The following is an 18,768-nucleotide window of genomic DNA, read 5'->3' as shown; positions in this document are numbered from 1 at the left end:
AAGTGTTCTTGTACGTGCTGTGATAGCCTTATCTTCTTTCTTCTGTTTAGGTCACCTTACAGGTGATGATTGTAAACTTTAGTGTTAGTGTTAGTTTTCTTGCCTTTTTGCCCAATTGTGTCTGTGTGTATGTGTGAGGTTTTTTCCTTCTTCTTTTTTTCTCTTCTTTCGTTCTGTTTAGTTCACCTTACAAGTGACGATTGTATAGTTTGCTGGCCTTGCCGATTGTGTCACCACAATGTGTTAGTTCTAGAACATTCATCTGCCTGCGTTATTCGTCTTTATATTTCGTTTTTTTGCCTCCCGTTCCTCAATGCCCTGATGATGTCCAATGGGCGAAATATTGGCACAGTGTTTTTTTTCTACTTCGAAGTATTTGGTTCAGCTGTGAGCCTGGTGCCGGAATGGCGGTATTTTCAAGTGCAAGAAATACGCAGCAATGGAGTGTGGGAATTCTGAAGAAAGGAAAAAAATGCATAGTGAAAAGAAAGATCATTTGTCATTTATTTGCAACTCCGAGTTTCGTGCGGAGAAAACATTTACAGTGTAACTCAAAATGATCACGAATGGTGTTAATCATCGTAAGCAAGAGTGGATTCGCAAACGAGAGCAGAAGGGTTCACACTTTTGCTATAAAAGGTACTGGTATCGCAAGCAGAAAATATAAACTCCAGCTCGGCAATTTAATCTTTGAACACAAATTTTAGCTTTCGTCATGTGAGGGAATCGATGTCATTTCACAAAAATGGTAGCCTCGTCAATTGCGACATCCTCATGGCTTGCTGCCTGATCAGAACAGACTCTTATTTGTATTTTCTCTGACGTTTTCGTGTCTAGTTGGCGGTGAAACCAAGGCATGTCCGGGCTATCGCAGCACGAACTTCCCGAACCACACTCGCTTGTATTGCTCCACGCATGATCTGCAGCAGTAAACGACCACTTTCGATAGACGTTGCCTCGATCTGCGCAATAGTAATGATCGCCCACGAATGCCGGCGCTTGCTGGCCCGGTCGTGCACTGCACGGACAGTGATAGATGGGGTGCACATGGTCGTCAAAGCTTGCTGCGTATGTCCACAGATGTTGCATAGGTGAACCGTATGTGATTGATACACCATCAACATAGTAACTGCGTAGTGGAATGGTGGAACGGTGAGCAAAGGCGTCCATCGATGCCATCTGAATGGGAAAAGGCGAAACCAAAAAGGAGCAAATTAGCTCAGCATGTTAAAATCATGAAAGTTTTGTTTGTGTTTTTCAGGTACAATGCCAGGTACTCAAGGCCAATGCAGCGGACTCTCTTGCCATAGAGTATAATACATCCACAGGTGAAGGGAGTGACTTTTGACGGTGGTAAACTAGACTTACCCGATACCCGGTGACGAATCCCATCACTTCCCTGTAATCACCAACCATGGAAGGGTATGTTGCCATTGAGCAGCCTTGTGATACAGTCACAGGCCGTCTGCAAACCGGCACTTGCAAATCTTGGAAGTGCATAGCGCCCGCGCATCGCCGCTGTTCGGCAGGGTTCATGTAAGCAATCCGTGTCCAGCCACCCCAGTAGCGCTCCATGTCACAGTAAACCTGAACAACACAGCACATGCAAGAGCGAACACGTTTGTCTCTAGGCTTGTACGAACAGGGAATTCCACTAATCATCTAATCTGAGCTTGAGAGTCACAATGTACATGTTCGTGTCTCAATAATGTTAGCTGTGATCCTGAAAGGAGGCAGAAGGAACGAATTTGATTAGGAAGCCATCTTTCAATCTCCCTTACCTCAATTATGCTTCCCTGTGAGGATACAATCTTGTAGAGACCTACAGGTTAGGGAAAGTCAAACCAGTGCATTCACAGCATTGTCAGGCCTTGAACTTGCGAACTATATGTTTTCCACAAGCCAGCACGATTTGGACGTGTTCACCGCGGTCTCTCATTACTGGAACCCTTTCTCTCTGAATTCAAACATTCCCTCTGCCAGCGCTATCGTCAACACACTCACTTAACTGATGGCATACCAACCAACGCCTTCCTACCAACCAACGTCTTCATACCAACCAACGGCTTGACTGTCACAATTCCTATACATGTACTTGTTTACTCTTTTTTAAACTTCTTTTGATACAACTTTTCTAAGTACAATACTTGTAAGGACGTGTTTCTGTTTCCAGCCTGATGGTGGGCGATGCTAAAAAAGCTGGTGAACAGTTCAAATGCCATATGCAGCAAAGAGACCGTATTTGTAGTGTTTGAGTCGAGGTACCCTAATCCTCTGATATACTCTTGCTCTATTCTTTCCGGAACACATGACATTTGTGGGATAATGAGATCCCTCCACAGGCCTAGAGCTTCTGTGAACGCACCTTAGAATTCACACTAACGCCGGTTACCTGTCGATTTGATCAACACTAGATTGACCTGCTGTACCATACGTACAGAATGACAATGGCCACTCACCGGACGGAAGGGAAACATTACGTCTGGCGCTTTGCAGATCTTTACATGACGTTGGCAAAGAACTGAGAACGTCTTGACCCAGACGAAGTGACCTACGGACGTATAAAGCACCATCATCAAGCTCATGTCAACAGACTATGATGTGGAGAGGCAATAACTAAATCATGACCCGAATGAGATTAAGTCAGACTGAGTTTACGCCATCCGCAGAAACTCAACCACTCCCTCAAGGAGGCAGTAGCATTTCATTCAGACCATCCGCTTGAATAAAGCTTGAAGAAACATACGTGTGTCCTTGGCTGTAGAATCACTGGATTTTATAATAAGCAAGCCATGATGTGGCTGTGTGACATATTGCAAGACTTAAATGCACTAGCCATTCTATCACCGTAGTCTACAATACTTCCTTCGGCCAGACAACTATGCTTGAACATCTCCACTACGGCGAGGATTTTTGTTATTAGATTATAGATTATAGTCGCTGATTGCCCAAACACAGCTCCTTAGTGAAGGTAGACAACGAATGAATTATTTTGATATAACAGATATTTCACTAGTAAATCCCCTCACTTGCGAGCCGTGGAACTACAAATTCCATTCGATGTTACCTGGGAGTACATTCCAGACACTAAGTCACTGTAGAATGCGTAGATTGCTACTTACTGAGAATGCTTGATAGCAGACGAGAAGGCCGTTCACAGCGAGAAAGCCACACAACAAGACAATGCACACGAAACAAAGCTTAGACCATTGCCATACCCATAGGGTGCACTGCCATACCCACTGCGAGACCCATCTAGTACTGGCCCACAATGCAACTTGGAGGTATTGACGACCTATGGTGAAGCAGATGTTGCCTGCGTTTATCTTTCAAAAACTGTTATTCCACTACGGGAACTGTTAAATTATTATTTTCACGGTGAAATAGTTAAGGAAAAAACTTCTGCCATGTGATAGTATTGGTTTAAATAAGCCATCACGCATCCACTAATGGGCCAATGTTCGATATCTTCGATTTGGGCATTAGCACTCAGGAACGAGGGGTGAACTTCAGTCTTCAACTCCTACACGCACACATATCATGATCATCAGGTTACAAAAGAGGTGGCCTGAAAGAGGTAGAGCGAGACCAGCGGAGGAAAACGTAATAAGACAAATTGACTAAGATTTTGTGAAGCAATAAGGCTTGTACTTTGAAGCCACACAGGGCCAGTTCTCACATACCAGGGTGATACCCATTGCTGGGAGGTATACCTTCATGCAGAAAAGGCAATTATTATTAATGGATGTCGGCCTATTTTCACTAAGGCTCAACTGAGGCTTACATCCTGCTTCAAAAACAATTTCACTGATAGGTATTTCCATGTTGAGCTTGAAAGACCGTCTCGCACCTGTGCTGTAGAGCTATTTCTTTCAACTTTTCAAGCACGTCTCTTTTCACAGGCAGGACACATGCCTGTCCGATTGTTGGGCGAGTGCTAGAACCGATAGACGCGTTCCCATCACTCAGATATCACCTAACTCAGATTTACTGCTGCTTTAAACAACGTCCCGGCATTATTGCACTATCAGGTCAATCTGGTTTTGATCAAATCGACAGGAGACCGGCGTTTGGCGTTGACGGGGTGGCAGGAATGACCTTGCCAGCTCAAACACTTCCATGTGAATCGAAACTGCAAGACGCCCCAACCTTACTTCTGAGTTGCCTGAGGGTCGATGGTGAAAAGGCGTACAGCTCGGGGTTGAAACAGTTTTTCTCCTTTCTGATAGTGTGTAACTAAGTTAGTCTGTGTGATGTCAGCCCAACCAGGTTAAGCCAAGCATGCACTTCATCAGGCGACTAGTTCATGAATTCGCATGCTGGTTGTGACGTAACATACACAGGCAAAATATATGACGTAATAGTCACATGATAAGACATGAGCATCATATCATATCAGTCTGGTTATTTATTTATGGGCTCTAAGAATAGCACACCCCATGGCCTCATCGCAAGGAACACTATTACCGGTAATTATAGCAAACGTGTCCGTGAGAAGAGAAGGCATATGCGGCTCTGCAGGCTGAAGCAGCTCATGTAATGATCTGTTAGCTCGACTTTGTTTGAATTTTATCTAAAAGTCAGGATAAATTGTCACCAGTCTGCAGACAAGTTAAAAAGATTTCGTTAGAGCTCCTCACCAGTTTTTCAATTTCGTCGAGCCTCTTATCCTGTGAAGCATGCATACTTGATAGGCTCTCGTCGACTTTAGACTGGAGTGACTTCATGAATGTCGAGAGGGTCTGGGCACGGTCTGCTGCAGACTGAGATGCCTTCTCCTCCACATATACCAGCCGCTGCTCGAAATCTCTAATTTCGGATGCAATCCCTCGCACCTCGTCCTGTAGCCAGTCTGAGCACACATATGATCACAAGGCTAAAAACCTCAGTCAGGTCACTAGCAACGAGACAATCATGTTCATCGTCTTATACCTCAGTCAGGTCAGTATCAACGAGACCTGTTCATCGTCTAATACCTCAGTCAGGTCAGTATCAACGAGACCTGTTCATCGTCTAGTACACGTACCTCAGTCTACATTACTTGAAGTAGATGCTTTGGAGGTATTGCTATTGCTTAGCATGGCTATTGCTTAGCATGGCTTTTGGCGAGTAATTGTATGCATGCTACCCCACCTCCTCCACGGCGCAGTCGTGTTGGGTATGAGACGTCTTACCAGTCAGTGATCACTTACAATTCTGACAGTGTCTGCCGCGAAACAGATATTTGCACCTACAGCGATAGCTTGTCTGTCCAATAGTCTGACACGTTCCGCCATTCTGGCATGGATTTCGTGCTGAGCAGACCACCGATAGTGCTGTATACCATGACACAATAGCGAGCAGATCACATGCAACACAATAGTAACTGAGATGGACGGTTACTCAATATAATAATTATCTAGTCAAAATACTATGCTGAATAACAACAAGTACATGTGATGGGTATTACAAAAGGCAGAAATACAGAGACCAAAAAAGCTTTCTCGTTACTCCGAGTTTCGTGTTCAAAAACATTCATCAGACGAACCTTTGTTTTGCCTTATGTAGTACGCTCTGCCCTTGTTAGGGTATTGAGCTCTATTTGCAGCAAGGACTTCAGACACTTTGTGATGGGTATTAGAGAGTGTGGAAATGAATCGTGGGTTCCTACCATTCTGACAAAGACGACCAGTATAGCCAGGGTTGCAGACACACTGGTAGTCCTTCACGTGGGCTATGCAATTGGTGGATGTGATGTTAGCGAAGATGCATCTACCTCCATGATGGCATGGCGTTGGATGGCTGCACTGTCCACCTATGCATTGTACACGGGTAGCATAGACCACACTGTTTGGGGAAGAGCTACATTGACTATTTCATACTGGGTGTCACAAGAAGAGCCTGAATTAAATTTCTTGAAGTACAGGATATGTTGCGTATTAATGATGACAAAAATACTCGATCTGCAGACCGAACTGGTTCGTCCTTTGTGGACTCATCAGCGCAGCACAGAGAAAACGAGGCCGATCCTGATAGCAATGAAAAATTCATTTTCCAAAAGCAGATTCAATTAAACCAGGCCCGAAAGCACCTCGAGGCGACGAAAATACACCTTTACCACATATCCGTTCACGTGATGTCACCATCTTCTTCCGCGATCAATGCCGATCATCATAGGGCATTATTCCTAGACGTACCGCCGTTTTCCAGGCTATTGCAATATCCCTGCTACAGGCAGTTTAAAAATATACTCAACGGTTCTTATCATTGTGACTTACTTGTACATCGGGAGAAGTGATTTGCGCTGTCTTGGCCGCCGAACACAAAGGACAGCAGGAATGGACTTGTCGTTGTGATGGAGTTAGCATCCACGGGTGTTTCCAGTTCTCGCAGCACTCTTTCGTACGTTCTCAAATCCTTCACGTTTTTTGTGGGAAAAGCGATTCTCAGCCACGCCGTCATGCAAGTATCTGTACGGTCAATAACAAAGGAAAGAAGTGTGGCCACCGTGAACAAAACAGCGGGGCTGAGGAATACAGAGAGCAGCTCTGCTTCATGCCGCACCCTGTAACAATGGGATATCGACTATTCTCTTGAGCTATTACTTGCAGGACCCCAAACCGGATTGCGAATCATAGAATGAATGACTATACCATGTTGCGGCGGGGACACCGACGGGCCGTGAACGTTTGCTCCTGATATCAAGTTCCCAGTACAAGTCAACAAGATAACAACTGTGACGAGCCAATCCATGGAGAGGCGTTGGTTAGCAGGAGGGACTTAAGAAGCAATACGAGTCGTCTTCTAGGTCTCAAATATCTAACGTCTTTGCTTCGTAATATGGAAAGGTTGCTTGGAGTGGACTAAATCAGATTTGATGCCAACATACAAACATGTACAATGTACGTGCGCAAGGAGACTTGACTTGACGGAGAATGTTAGCACCATGTCTATGCCTGTCATGCATTCACCTGTCATTGATCGGCTGTCATCTTCTGTTCAGGCTTTAGCTGTGTCTGGCTAGGAACTGATGAATGATACAGTCAGTAGCCAATACTTACCGAGTCTCTCCGTGCACGGAGTTGAAAACCCCCACTGGCCGCAGCTGCTTTATCGTGATGCATTTGCAAGCATGCCAGTCCTATTGTGCGTACAGACAAGGTCGCCGAAACGAGAGTTCTCATCGGGCAAACACGAAAATTAAAGGTAGGTACCGGGTTGTCCTGTCACTTGAGTTAAAATCAGCTTTCCCTGTAATACAATTTATGGTACTAGATACGCCTTGTTTTGTTGACAATAATAATTTTGGGTCCAGCGGATTCTGCTGGCAGAAAAGTTGGCAGAATTCAGTATCTTTTCTGGTAAGTTTCATGCATGTTTGGTATGTGGATAAAAAAATGGAGCAGAATTCGAGGAATTGCACGCCATAATGCTTGTATGGTTCTGCCAATTTCACTGCTTTTCAAGCATAATCTGCCACCGTTTCCAGCAGAATCCGCCGGTCCCTATGGCTCATATATTGTTGGTTTACAGCATTTTACAACGCGGAGGACGCACAGTGTTCGGAAACAGTGCCCCTCACAACGACCTCCATGGTTGGTAGAGCCCTGGTCTTGTGACCATTTGAACCAAAATGTCAACCTTGGATGTTGTACACTATTACAGCGTGACAGCAAGCGCAGACACAACCAATTCAAATCGGTCATCAAACTCACTTGCCGCTCGTGTCTCACGACGTGTTCGAAAGTTCAGTCCGCATGTTCGTGTTGTCTTTGTATCTGGTCCTTCTTTGAGGGATATGTTGGTCCGATCGTCGGGTGCCGTACGTGTGTGTCCCCGTAAGAAGCAGCGATCGGAGGTGAAGAGAGGGAGAGGTCGGCCAATGGAGTGTCGTGCATGTGATGCGAGTATGGTGGATAGTCAGTGTTTAGTCAAAGGTGTTGTCTATTGTATGTCTTGCACGTTGTGTGCGGAATTGTACGTTGGTGAGTCCGAGCGCCCGGTGAGGGACCGATTCTCTGAGCTCTACCGAGAGGCAAGGGCGATGGTGGCGAAGGCTCCCTGGGGCTTCCACTATTGTACCCAGCAACGAGAATCTTTAACGTCTTCCAACTTTCTGCCAGGCAAAGATTCTCGGCAGGGAGGCTTCGCTACCATCAAGGAAACTGCTTGAAGCCATCGAGATAAGGAAGCGCAAACCAGCAGTCAATTGCGATGACGGTTTGCGCCTAATTCACTAATTGGATGTCACCGGATCGTCACTGGAATCGACGCCCATTTCCTCGAACCACCACTGGACTTTACCACCTGAAAAAGCACACACAACCTGGTGACTGTGGTGGTAGACTGTGACGTTGCGAATATTTTGATATTTGATGTTTATGAGTGCTAGCTGGTTATATATAGTGCTTAGCAAATATTTGTCGTCATCTTTGTCTTCACACCCATGGACCCAGCCCAGCTACATTGCATACTTTGCATTCTATTCTCCATGTCACTAACACATATTCACACTTACAGACACAGCTCTCCACTTGTCTCCTTCGCTCCTTCCCATTCTACCAACACATTTCACCATTGCTGCTGGTAACCACACTTCTCGTGTTTTCCCTTCACGTCGCACTAACACATATTTACACTTCGCTCCTTCCCTTTCTACCAACACACTTCACCTTTGCTGCTACCCTCCACACATACAAATATTTCCATCACTCCCGCACCACACAGTATATATACTCGTTTCAGTTTTTGTTGGCTTTAGTTGAATGGTTTTTCACCCTGATGATGGGCCATGCCCGAAAATTTGGTGCATTCCATTTGTATCTAATATTATTTATTTTTTTGGAAGTGAAGTGAACTTATGCAGCGAAGAGACCGTAGTTGGAGAGTTTGAAGTGAGGTACCCTGTAATGTACTTCGAAGTATTTGGTTCAGCTGAGAGCCTGGTGCCGGAATGGCGGTATTTTCAAGTACAAGAAATACGCTGCAATGGAGTGTGGGAATATTGAAGAAAGGAAAAATGTATAGTTGAAAGAAAAACCATTTGTTATTTATTTGCAACTCCGAGTTTCGCCTAGCGCGGAGAAAACATTTACAGCGTAACTCAAAATGATCACGAATGGTGTTAATCATCGTAAGCAAGAGTGGATTCGCAAACGAGAGCAGAGGGTTCAACACTTTTGCTAAAAAATGTACTGGTAATCCAAGCAGAAAATATAGACTTCAGCTCGGCAATTTAATCTTTGAACACAAATTTTAGCTTTCGTCATGTGAGGGAATCGATGTCATTTCACAAAAATGGTAGCCTCGTCAATTCCGACATCCTCATGGCTTGCTGCCTGATCAGAACAGACTCTTATTTGGATTTTCTCTGACGTTTTCGTGTCTAGTTGGCGGTGAAACCAAGGCATGTCCGGGCTATCGCAGCACGAACTTCCCGAACCACACTCGCTGGTATTGCTCCACGCATGATCTGCCGCAGTAAACGCCCACTCTCGCAAGAAGTTCCCTCGATCTGCGCAATAGTAATGATCGCCCACGAATGCCTGCGCTTGCTGCCCCGGACGTGCACTGCACGGACAATGATAGATGGGGTCCACATAGTCGTCAAAGCTTGCTGCGTATGTCCACAGATGTTGCATAGGTGAACCGTATGTGATTGATACACCATCAACATAATAGCTGTGTAGTGGAATGGTGTCATGGTAAGCAAAGGCGTCCATCGATGCCATCTGAATGGGAAAGGGCGAAACCAAAAAGGAGCAAATAAGCTCAGCATGTTAAAATCATAAAAGGTTTCCGTTTTTCAGGTACAATGCCAGGTACTGAAGGCCAATGAAGGTGACTCTCATAACATGGAGTATAATACATTCACAGGTGAAGGGAGTGACTTTTGACGGTGGTAAACTAGACTTACCCGATACCCAGTGACGAATCCCATCACTTCGCTGTAATCACCAACCATGGAAGGGTATGTTGCCATTGAGCAGCCTTGTGATACAGTCACAGGCCGTCTGCAAACCGGCACTTGCAAATCTTGGAATTGCATAGCGCCCGCGCATCGCCGCTGTTCGGCAGGGTTCATGTAAGCAATCCGTGTCCAGCCACCCCCGTAGCGCTCCATGTCACAGTAAACCTGAACAACACAGCACATGCAAGAGCGAACACGTTTGTCTCTAGGCTTGTACGAAAAAGGAATTCCACAAATCGTCTAATCTGAGCTTGAGAGGCACAATGTACATGTACGTGTCTCAAGAATGTTAGCTGTGATCCTGAAAGGAGGCAGAAGGAACGAATTTGATCAAGAAGCCATTTTTCAATCTCCCTTACCTCAATTATGCTTCCCTGTGAGGATACAATCTTGTAGAGACCTACAGGTTAGGGAAAGGCAAACCAGTGCATTCACAGCATTGTCAAGCCTTGAACTTGCGAACTATATGTTTTCCACAAAGCCAGCACGATTTGGGCGTGTTCACCGCGGTCTCTCATTACTGGAACCCTTTCTCTCTGAATTCAAACATTCCCTCTGCCAGCGCTATCGTCAACACACTCTCTATACTGATGGCATACCAACCAACGCATTCATACCAACCAACGTCTTCATACCAACCAACGGCTTGACTGTCACAATTCCTATACATGTACTTGTTTACTCTTTTTTAAACTTCTTTTGATACAAACTTTCTAAGCACAGTACTCGTACGCACGTGTTTCTGTTTCCAGCCTGATGGTGGGCGATGCTATAAAAAGCTGGTGAACAGTTCAAATGTCATATGCAGCAAAGAGACCGTATTTTTAGTGTTTGAGTCGAGGTAACCTAATCCTCTGATATACTCTTGCTCTATTCTTTCCGGAACACATGACATTTGTGGGATACTGAGATCCCTCCACAGGCCTAGAGCCTCTGTGAACACACCTTAGAATTCACACTAACGCCGGTTACCTGTCGATTTGATCGACACCACATGGACCTGCTGTACCATACGTACAGAATGAAAACGGCCACTCACCGGACGGAAGGGAAACATTACGTCTGGAACTTTGCAAATCTTTACATGACGTTGGCAGCGAACGGAGAACATCTTGACCCAGCCGAAGTGACCTACGGACGTATAAAGCACCATCATCAAGCTCAATTCAACATTCTATGATGTGGAGAGTCAAGAATAGATTCATGACTCTCATGAGATTCAGTCAGACTGAGTTAACGCCATCCGCAGAAACTCAACCACTCCCTCAAGGAGGCAGTGGCATTTCATTCAGAACACCCGCCTGAATAAAGCTCGCAGAAGCATACATTGTCCTTGGCTATATATTCACAGTATCATTATATACAAACGGAAGAGCGTGTAGCTCTCTACATGGGAGCTCGCGGTTTTCCTGCCGACTTGAACTCTCGCTATTATCATTGTATACAATCAGTGTATTACTTGTAGTAGATTTTTTATTTTGTCAAATTTTGATAAAAGCAAGCCATGATGTAGCTGTGTGACACATTGCAAGACATAAATGCACTAGTCTCTCTATCACCGTAGTCTACAATACTTCCCTCAGCCAGACAACTATGCTTGAGCATCTCCACTACGGTGAGGATTTTTGTTATTAGATTATAGTCGCTGATTGCCCAAACACAGCTGCTTAGTGAAGGTAGACAACTAATGAATTATTTTGGTATAACAGATATTTCACTAGCGAGCCGTGGAACTACAAATTCCATTCGATGTTACCTGGGAGTACATTCCAGACACTAAGTCACTGTAGAATGTGTAGATTGCTACTTACTGAGAATGTTTGATAGCAGACAAGAAGGCCGTTCACAGCGATAAAGCCACACAAGAAGACAATGCACACGAAACAAAGCTTAGACCATTGCCATACCCATAGGGTGCATTGCCATACCCATAGGGTACACTGCGAGACCCACCTAGTCCTGGCCCACAATGCAACTTGGAGGTATTGACGACCTATGGTGAAACAGATGTTGTCTGAGTTTTTCTTTCAAAAACTATTATTCCACTACAGGAACTGTTCAGGAAAAACTTCTGCCATCTGATAGTATTGGTGTAAATAAGCCATCACGTCTCCACTAATGGGCGAATGTTCGATATCTTCGATTTGGGCACTCAGGAACGAGGGGAGAACTTCAGTCTTCATCTCCTACACGCACACATATCATGATCATCAGGTTACAAAAGAGGTGGCCTGAAAGAGGTAGAGCGAGACCAGCGGAGGAAAACGTGATAAGACAAATTGACCAAGATTTTGTGAAGCAATGAGGCTTGTACCTTGAAGCCACACATGGCTAGTTCTCACATAACAGGGTGATACCCGAAGCTGGGAGGTATAACTTCATGCAGAAAAGGCAATTATTATCAATGGATGCCCGCAGATTTTCATTAAGGCTCAACTGAGGCTTACATCCTGCTTCAAAAACAATTTCACTGATAGTTGTTTCCATGTTGAGCTTGAAGCACCGTCTCGCTCCTGTGCTGTAGAGCTATTTCTTTCACCTTTTCAAGCATGTCTCTTTTCGAAGGCAGGACACATGCCTCTCTGATTGGTAGGCGAGTGCTAGAACCGATAGGCGCGTTCCCATCACTCAGATAACACCTAACTCAGATGTCCTGCTGCTTTAAACAACGTCCTGGCATTATTGCACCATCAGGTCAATCTGGTGTTGATCAAATCGACAGGAGACCGGCGTTTGGCGTTGACGGGGTGGCAGGAATGACCTTGCCAGCTCAAACACTTCCATATGAATCGAAACTGCAAGACGCCCCAACCTTACTTCTGAGTTGCCTGAGGATCGATGGTGAAAAAGCGTACAGCTCGGGGTTGAAACAGATTATTCTCCTTTCTGATAGTGTGTAACTAAGTTAGTCTGTGTGATGTCAGCCCAACCAGGTCAAGCCAAGCATGCACTTCAGGCGACTAGTTCATGATTTCGCATGCTGGTTGTGACGTAACATACAGGCAACATATATGACGTAATAGTCACATGATAAGACATGAGCATCATATCACATCAGCCTGGTTATGTATTTATGGGCTCTAAGAATAGCACACCCCATGGCCTCAACGCAAGGAACACTATTAATTATAGCAAACGTGTCCATGAGAAGAGAAGAGAAGTCATATGCGGCTCTGCAGGCTGAAGCAGCTCATGATTGTAATGATAGGTTAGCTCGAATTTGTTTGAATTTTATGTAAAACTCAGGATAAATTGTCACCAGTCTGCAGACAAGTTAAAAAAAATTCGTTAGAGCTCCTCACCAGTTTTTCAATTTCGTCGAGCCTCTTATCCTGTGAAGCGTGCATACTTGATAGGCTCTCGTCGACTTTAGACTGGAGTGACTGCATGAATGTCGAGAGGGTCTGGGCACGGTCTGCTGCAGACTGAGATGCCTTCTCCTCCACGTTCACCAGCCGCTCCTCGAACTCTCTAATTTCGGATGCAATCCCTCGCACCTCGTCCTGTAGCCAGTCTGAGCACACATATGATCACAAGGCTAAAAACCTCAGTCAGGTCACTAGCAACGAGACAATCATGTTCATCGTCTTATACCTCAGTCAGGTCAGTATCAACGAGACCTGTTCATCGTCTAATACCTCAGTCAGGTCAGTATCAACGAGACCTGTTCATCGTCTAGTACACGTACCTCAGTCCACATTACTTGAAGTAGATGCTTTGGAGGTATTGCTATTGCTTAGCATGGCTATTGCTTAGCATGGCTTTTGGCGAGTAATTGTATGCATGCTACCCCACCTCCTCCACGGCGCAGTCGTGTTGGGTATGAGACGTCTTACCAGTCAGTGATCACTTACAATTCTGACAGTGTCTGCCGCGAAACAGATATTTGCACCTACAGCGATAGCTTGTCTGTCCAATAGTCTGACACGTTCCGCCATTCTGGCATGGATTTCGTGCTGAGCAGACCACCGATAGTGCTGTATACCATGACACAATAGCGAGCAGATCACATGCAACACAATAGTAACTGAGATGGACGGTTACTCAATATAATATCTAGTCAAAATAATATGCTGAATAACAACAAGTACATGTGATGGGTATTACAAAAGGCAGAAATACAGAGACCAAAAAAGCTTTCTCGTTACTCCGAGTTTCGTGTTCAAAAACATTCATCAGACGAACCTTTGTTCTCCCTTGTGAAGTACGCTCTGCCCTTGTTAGGGTATTGAGCTCTATTTGCAGCAAGGTCTTCAGATATTTTGTGATGGGTATTAGAGAATGTGGAAATGAATCCTGGGCTCCTACCATTCTGACAAAGACGACCAGTATAGCCAGGGTTGCAGACGCACTGATAGTCCTTCACGTGGGCTATGCCATTGGTGGATGTGATGTTAGCGTAGATGCATCTACCTCCATGATGGCATGGCGTTGGATGGCTGCACTGTCCACCTAGGTATTGTACACGGATAACATAGACAACACTGCATGGGGAAAATCTACATTATATATTAATTAATTAACTATTGCATATTGAGTGTCACGAGAAATACTTGAATTAAATTACAGGCAATTATAGCGAGTGAAGATATATTGCGTTATAATTTATAGATGACGAAAATACTCGATCTGCGGACCGAACTGTTTCATCCTATGTGGACTCATCAGCGCAGCTCAGGGAAAACGATGCCGAACCTGATAGCAATGAAAAATAATTTTCCAAAGCCAGATTAAACCAGGCCCGAACGCACCTCCGGATGACGAAAATACACCTTCACTACATATCCGTACACGTGACGTCACCATCTTCTTCCGTGATCATCACAGGGCATTCACTACCCATATTCCGCGGTTTTCAGACTATTGCAATATCCCTGCTAATGGCGGTGTACAAATAATAAATTTGCAAAACGCTTCTTATCATTTTGACTTACTTGTGCATCGAGAGAAGTGATTTGCGCTGTCTTGGCCACCGAACACAAAGGACAGCAGGAATGGACTTGTCGTTGTGATGGAGTTAGCATCCACGGGTGTTTCCAGTTCTCGCAGCACTCTTTCGTACGTTCTCAAATCCGCCACGTCTTTGGTGGGAAAAGCGATTCTCAGCCACTCCGTCATGCAAGTATCTGTACGGTCAACAACAAAGGAAAGAAGTGAATCCACCGTGACCAAAACATCTCTGCTGATGAATAAAGAGCGCAGCTCCACTTCATGCAGCACTCTATAACAATGGGATGTCGACTATTCTCTTGAGCTATTACTTGCAGAATCCCTAACCGGATAGAGAATCATAGAATGAATGATTGAATGACCATACCATGTAGCGGCGGGGATACCGACGGGCCGTGAACGTTTGCTCCTGATATCAAGTTCCCAGTACCAGTCAACAATATAACAACTGTGACGAGCCAATCCATGGTGAGGCGTTGGTTAGCAGGAGGGACTTGAGACGCAATACAAGTCCTCTTCTAGGTCTCAAAATAGTATCTAACGTCTTTGCTTCGTAAAATGAAAAGGTGACTTGGAGTGGACGACACTGATCTGATGCCAACATACATACAGTCATGTACACTGTACATGCGCAAGAGACTTGACTTGACGGAGAATGTTAGTACATGTCTATGCCTGCCATGCATTCACCTGTCATTGATCGGTTGTCATCTTCTGTTCAGGCTATAGCTGTGTTTGTCTAGGACCTGATGAATGATACAGTCAGTAGACAGTACTAAGTCTACCGAGTCTCTCCGTGCACGGAGTTGCAAACCCCCACTGGTCGCAGCTGCTTTATCGTGATTCATTTGAAAGCATGCCAGTCTTATTGTGTGTACAGAGCAGATCGCCGAAACGAAAATTCCCATCAGGCAAACACGAAACGACATCTACTAGTAAGTAGTATACAGGTGGTCTTGTTCATTGTGTGTGTGTGTGTGTGTGTGTGGTGTGTGCACAGGGGACACGTGACCAGGTGAAAGCAGGTTTCCCTGCAATAAATGACATGGTGTTAGATAAAAAATGTTGAGTCACCTCTACCATTACACTGTACACTTTATCCGACTGCACCCTATTGCACACAACCATCATCACTGCGAGGACACTTCCGTTGACGGTATTGATAATTCTTTCAGACAGCTGTTTCGCTAATACTTAGCTCACCAGTGAAGGTAGATGTTGAATATTTAGAAATATAGAGCAAACTGCTATTATAGGGTTTTCCACATACACAACTGGCATAGGTGGTGTGATAATACCGGAAACGGAAAGTGTGAAGTACTGTTGACGCGCATGGGACATGCGTGCAGCCGCTTGCAGCGTCAGAAATTCGGCGCGGAAAATCAATCACTATGGCTATCAATGCAGATATAATGAGCCAGAATCAGTGTACTGTGTAGCTGGTGAGAGTCTGTGTATTGCACTTGTCCGAGCGCCATGAAGGCCTGCAAACTCACCCCACGACCCGCCGACGTCGACAGCCACTGCAGCCCCTGGGGCATAACACTGCACATTTTCTTCAATGGCCAAGAGCTCTGTCGCACCCTGGAATGGTATTAGATAAGCCTTTTTTTGTTAAAAAATATATTGTTGGTTGACAGCATTTTACAAGCCGGAGGACGCACAGTGTTCGGAAACAGTGCCCCGCACAACAACCTCCACGGTTGGCAGAGCCCTGGTCTTGCGATCATTTGAACCAAATGTCAACCATGCATGTTGTACATTGTAGTAAAGGGCACTGTTTGAGAACACAACTTTTTTCGGCGTTGTGGCCTCTTTTACGGGCAAGATAAAGTCATGTAGATGTGAAAGGATAGAGAAACCTTGAAAAGTAAAAATTGAATTTTATTGAATTTTATTCAGAACACAATGCGTCGTCCGCCTTTTAACATGCTGTCCACCAACAATACACGACACATTTTCATGTACTTGTAACTGTGTTTTGAGATTGTGAGGAAATGTGTGTTTCGTGTTATATTCTCATTCCACCAACAGGTCCCTAGGGCCAAACGGTATGTCTCACTCACGGCCTTAAGTGCAAAATGCCTGCGGTGACCAGAGGGCAGCACACAAAGGAGAGTGGGCACCATCACTGCTGAGTCTCCGTGCAGCGCCTGCTCATTAGTTGGCACGTTTGTCCTAGTCTCCGTACCATTGTCTTTCCTTATTCCTTTCCAGCTGGTTATGCGACCATGGCAAAAAATAAAGAAGGTATACTAATAGCCAAGCCGAGGAGACAGAAGCCGTCAATCCGGTGCGAAAATTCTATAAGCTCAATGAGTTTATTTTACTTTGTATCATTATGTACGTAATTTACGTTGCAACCAGGTGTAGACAATCTATTATAATGCTGCCTCGCACCATGGTGGGTTTCCAGGTTCTGAATTAAATTATGACCGACTACTCAGAAGTCTTCAAGGAAACAGCAAACGTTCCTTTCCTACCGGCCTACAGTGTACTCGACTTGCACCCTATTCCAAGACTCTCATCTAGGGACCGGCGGATTCTGCTCGAAAGGGTGGCAGATTCTGCCCGAAAAGCAGTGAAATTGGCAGAGCCATACAAACCTTATGGCGGTCAATTCCTCGAATTCTGCTCCATTTTTTATCCATAATATCCCACCCCCAAACATGCATGGAACTACCAGAAAAGTACCGAATTCTGCCAATTATTCTGCCGGCAGAATCCACCGCACCCTACTCTCATCACATTCCTTTTCATGTTATTGGGTTCTTGCCCGTTTGAAGTTGCGAATTCAAATAAATACAAACAACCAAACAATCTCTGGCCCTACTAGTGAATACTCCTCTTGCCTGCGGTGCGCTGTTGGGGCAAACAAATCAAAATTTAATGGAGAATCAATCAGGCAACCAGCTTATGTACATGTACTTCGAAGTACTAGATTTTACCGGAGGAAATTCCTGAGTGACTACTTCTTATAGCCTCTTTTACTGGGAAAATGCACACAATAAATGTTTTGAAACTCGGATGTTGAGCCAATAATAAATGTAGAAAGGAAAAGGAAATATAGATGTGTTGAAGCTAGGTGTCAAGACGTCGAATGTCTCTGTAGTTTTGTGCTTAGTTGTTGCACTTTCTGACTGTATCTGTGTCTGGTTACAGTGATGGAGAGTTACTCTCAACTCGTATCTATTATTTCCTTTTCCTTTCTACATTTAAATGAATGTTTTCCAAAGTGTTCCACTCAACTTCAACTCAAATTCTACAAAAAGAACGAAAAAACGCAAAGAATTCAAAAAGAAGCCAAAACAGAATACTATGTGCGTGTACATGAACATACCTACTCAGGACACACAAGCATAATCTTGTACTCTTACTGCATGCACTGGGTGGTGCCAATCAGAGAGTGGCGAAATATTTCAGGCCGCTGGCCCTTGCGCCAAAATCTGATTGTAACTGTGGTCAATGCTCCATGATGGCATCATGGAGCATTGACTGTCTGTACAGTGTATTAGAGAGGTTCCGCACTACGTAAAGTTGAGCAACTTTACGTTAGTGGGCGGGAAAAACCCATGAATTCGCGAGTTTGCACTCCACCTACGGAAAGTTGTCTACGGAGAGTACGTAGATAGGGCTCTGATAACGTAGCTGGTCCGTAAGTGGATTGGGGTACAAATTTATGACTCTCTCCCCCGGTCGATCTGGTCGTACACTGCCGCGTTCGGAGTTGCCAAGGGCAGCTACGTGATTTGAAAACTCCGTATGGCGGAACCCAGATCCGCATGCAGTTTACGTAAGACTTTCCGTAGATGACTACGTTTTTTACTAACGTAATTACGTTATGCGGAACCTCTCTAATACCTTAGTAG

The 18,768-nt window shown here is 44.8% G+C and overlaps 2 protein-coding genes across 2 annotated transcripts; both read right to left on the bottom strand.

Moving 5' to 3' along the window:
• Window positions 1-373: 373 nt before the first annotated feature.
• Window positions 374-6,788, bottom strand: LOC135811393 (uncharacterized). Its single transcript, XM_065324625.1, has 9 exons — window positions 6,633-6,788; window positions 6,258-6,449; window positions 5,651-5,794; window positions 5,193-5,315; window positions 4,642-4,852; window positions 2,460-2,551; window positions 1,782-1,822; window positions 1,369-1,587; window positions 374-1,179 (listed from the first exon to the last, which is right to left on the bottom strand). Exons 1-9 carry the CDS (start codon window positions 6,730-6,732, stop codon window positions 733-735), a joined length of 1,569 nt encoding a protein of 522 aa, XP_065180697.1. The 5' UTR covers window positions 6,733-6,788; the 3' UTR covers window positions 374-732.
• A 2,039-nt stretch (window positions 6,789-8,827) lies between these two features.
• Window positions 8,828-15,454, bottom strand: LOC135811392 (uncharacterized). Its single transcript, XM_065324624.1, has 9 exons — window positions 15,267-15,454; window positions 14,884-15,075; window positions 14,258-14,401; window positions 13,804-13,926; window positions 13,253-13,463; window positions 10,989-11,080; window positions 10,309-10,349; window positions 9,896-10,114; window positions 8,828-9,710 (listed from the first exon to the last, which is right to left on the bottom strand). The coding sequence occupies exons 1-9, from the start codon at window positions 15,364-15,366 to the stop codon at window positions 9,264-9,266; spliced, it is 1,569 nt and encodes a 522-aa protein (XP_065180696.1). The 5' UTR covers window positions 15,367-15,454; the 3' UTR covers window positions 8,828-9,263.
• Between the last annotated feature and the right edge of the window lie 3,314 nt (window positions 15,455-18,768).

Source organism: Sycon ciliatum, chromosome 3, assembly GCF_964019385.1.
Source record: "Sycon ciliatum chromosome 3, ocSycCili1.1, whole genome shotgun sequence".
In the NCBI taxonomy this organism is placed as follows: Eukaryota; Metazoa; Porifera; class Calcarea; order Leucosolenida; family Sycettidae; genus Sycon; species Sycon ciliatum.
The sequence above is the reverse complement of the archived record's forward strand: the minus strand, read 5'-3'. Positions and strand labels throughout refer to the sequence as shown.

Coding starts and splice junctions, on each gene's coding strand:
- LOC135811393 (XM_065324625.1), bottom strand. CDS start 6,732: ATGGATTGGCTCGTCACAGTTGTTATCTTGTTGACTTGTACTGGGAAC. Junction 2,552..4,641: donor CTCGACGAAATTGAAAAACT/GGTGAGGAGCTC, acceptor ATACGTCCGTAG/GTCACTTCGTCTGGGTCAAG. Junction 1,823..2,459: donor TAATGTTTCCCTTCCGTCCG/GTGAGTGGCCAT, acceptor CCTAACCTGTAG/GTCTCTACAAGATTGTATCC.
- LOC135811392 (XM_065324624.1), bottom strand. CDS start 15,366: ATGGATTGGCTCGTCACAGTTGTTATATTGTTGACTGGTACTGGGAAC. Junction 15,076..15,266: donor GGTATCCCCGCCGCTACATG/GTATGGTCATTC, acceptor TTGACCGTACAG/ATACTTGCATGACGGAGTGG. Junction 13,927..14,257: donor TGGTCGTCTTTGTCAGAATG/GTAGGAGCCCAG, acceptor CATGGTATACAG/CACTATCGGTGGTCTGCTCA.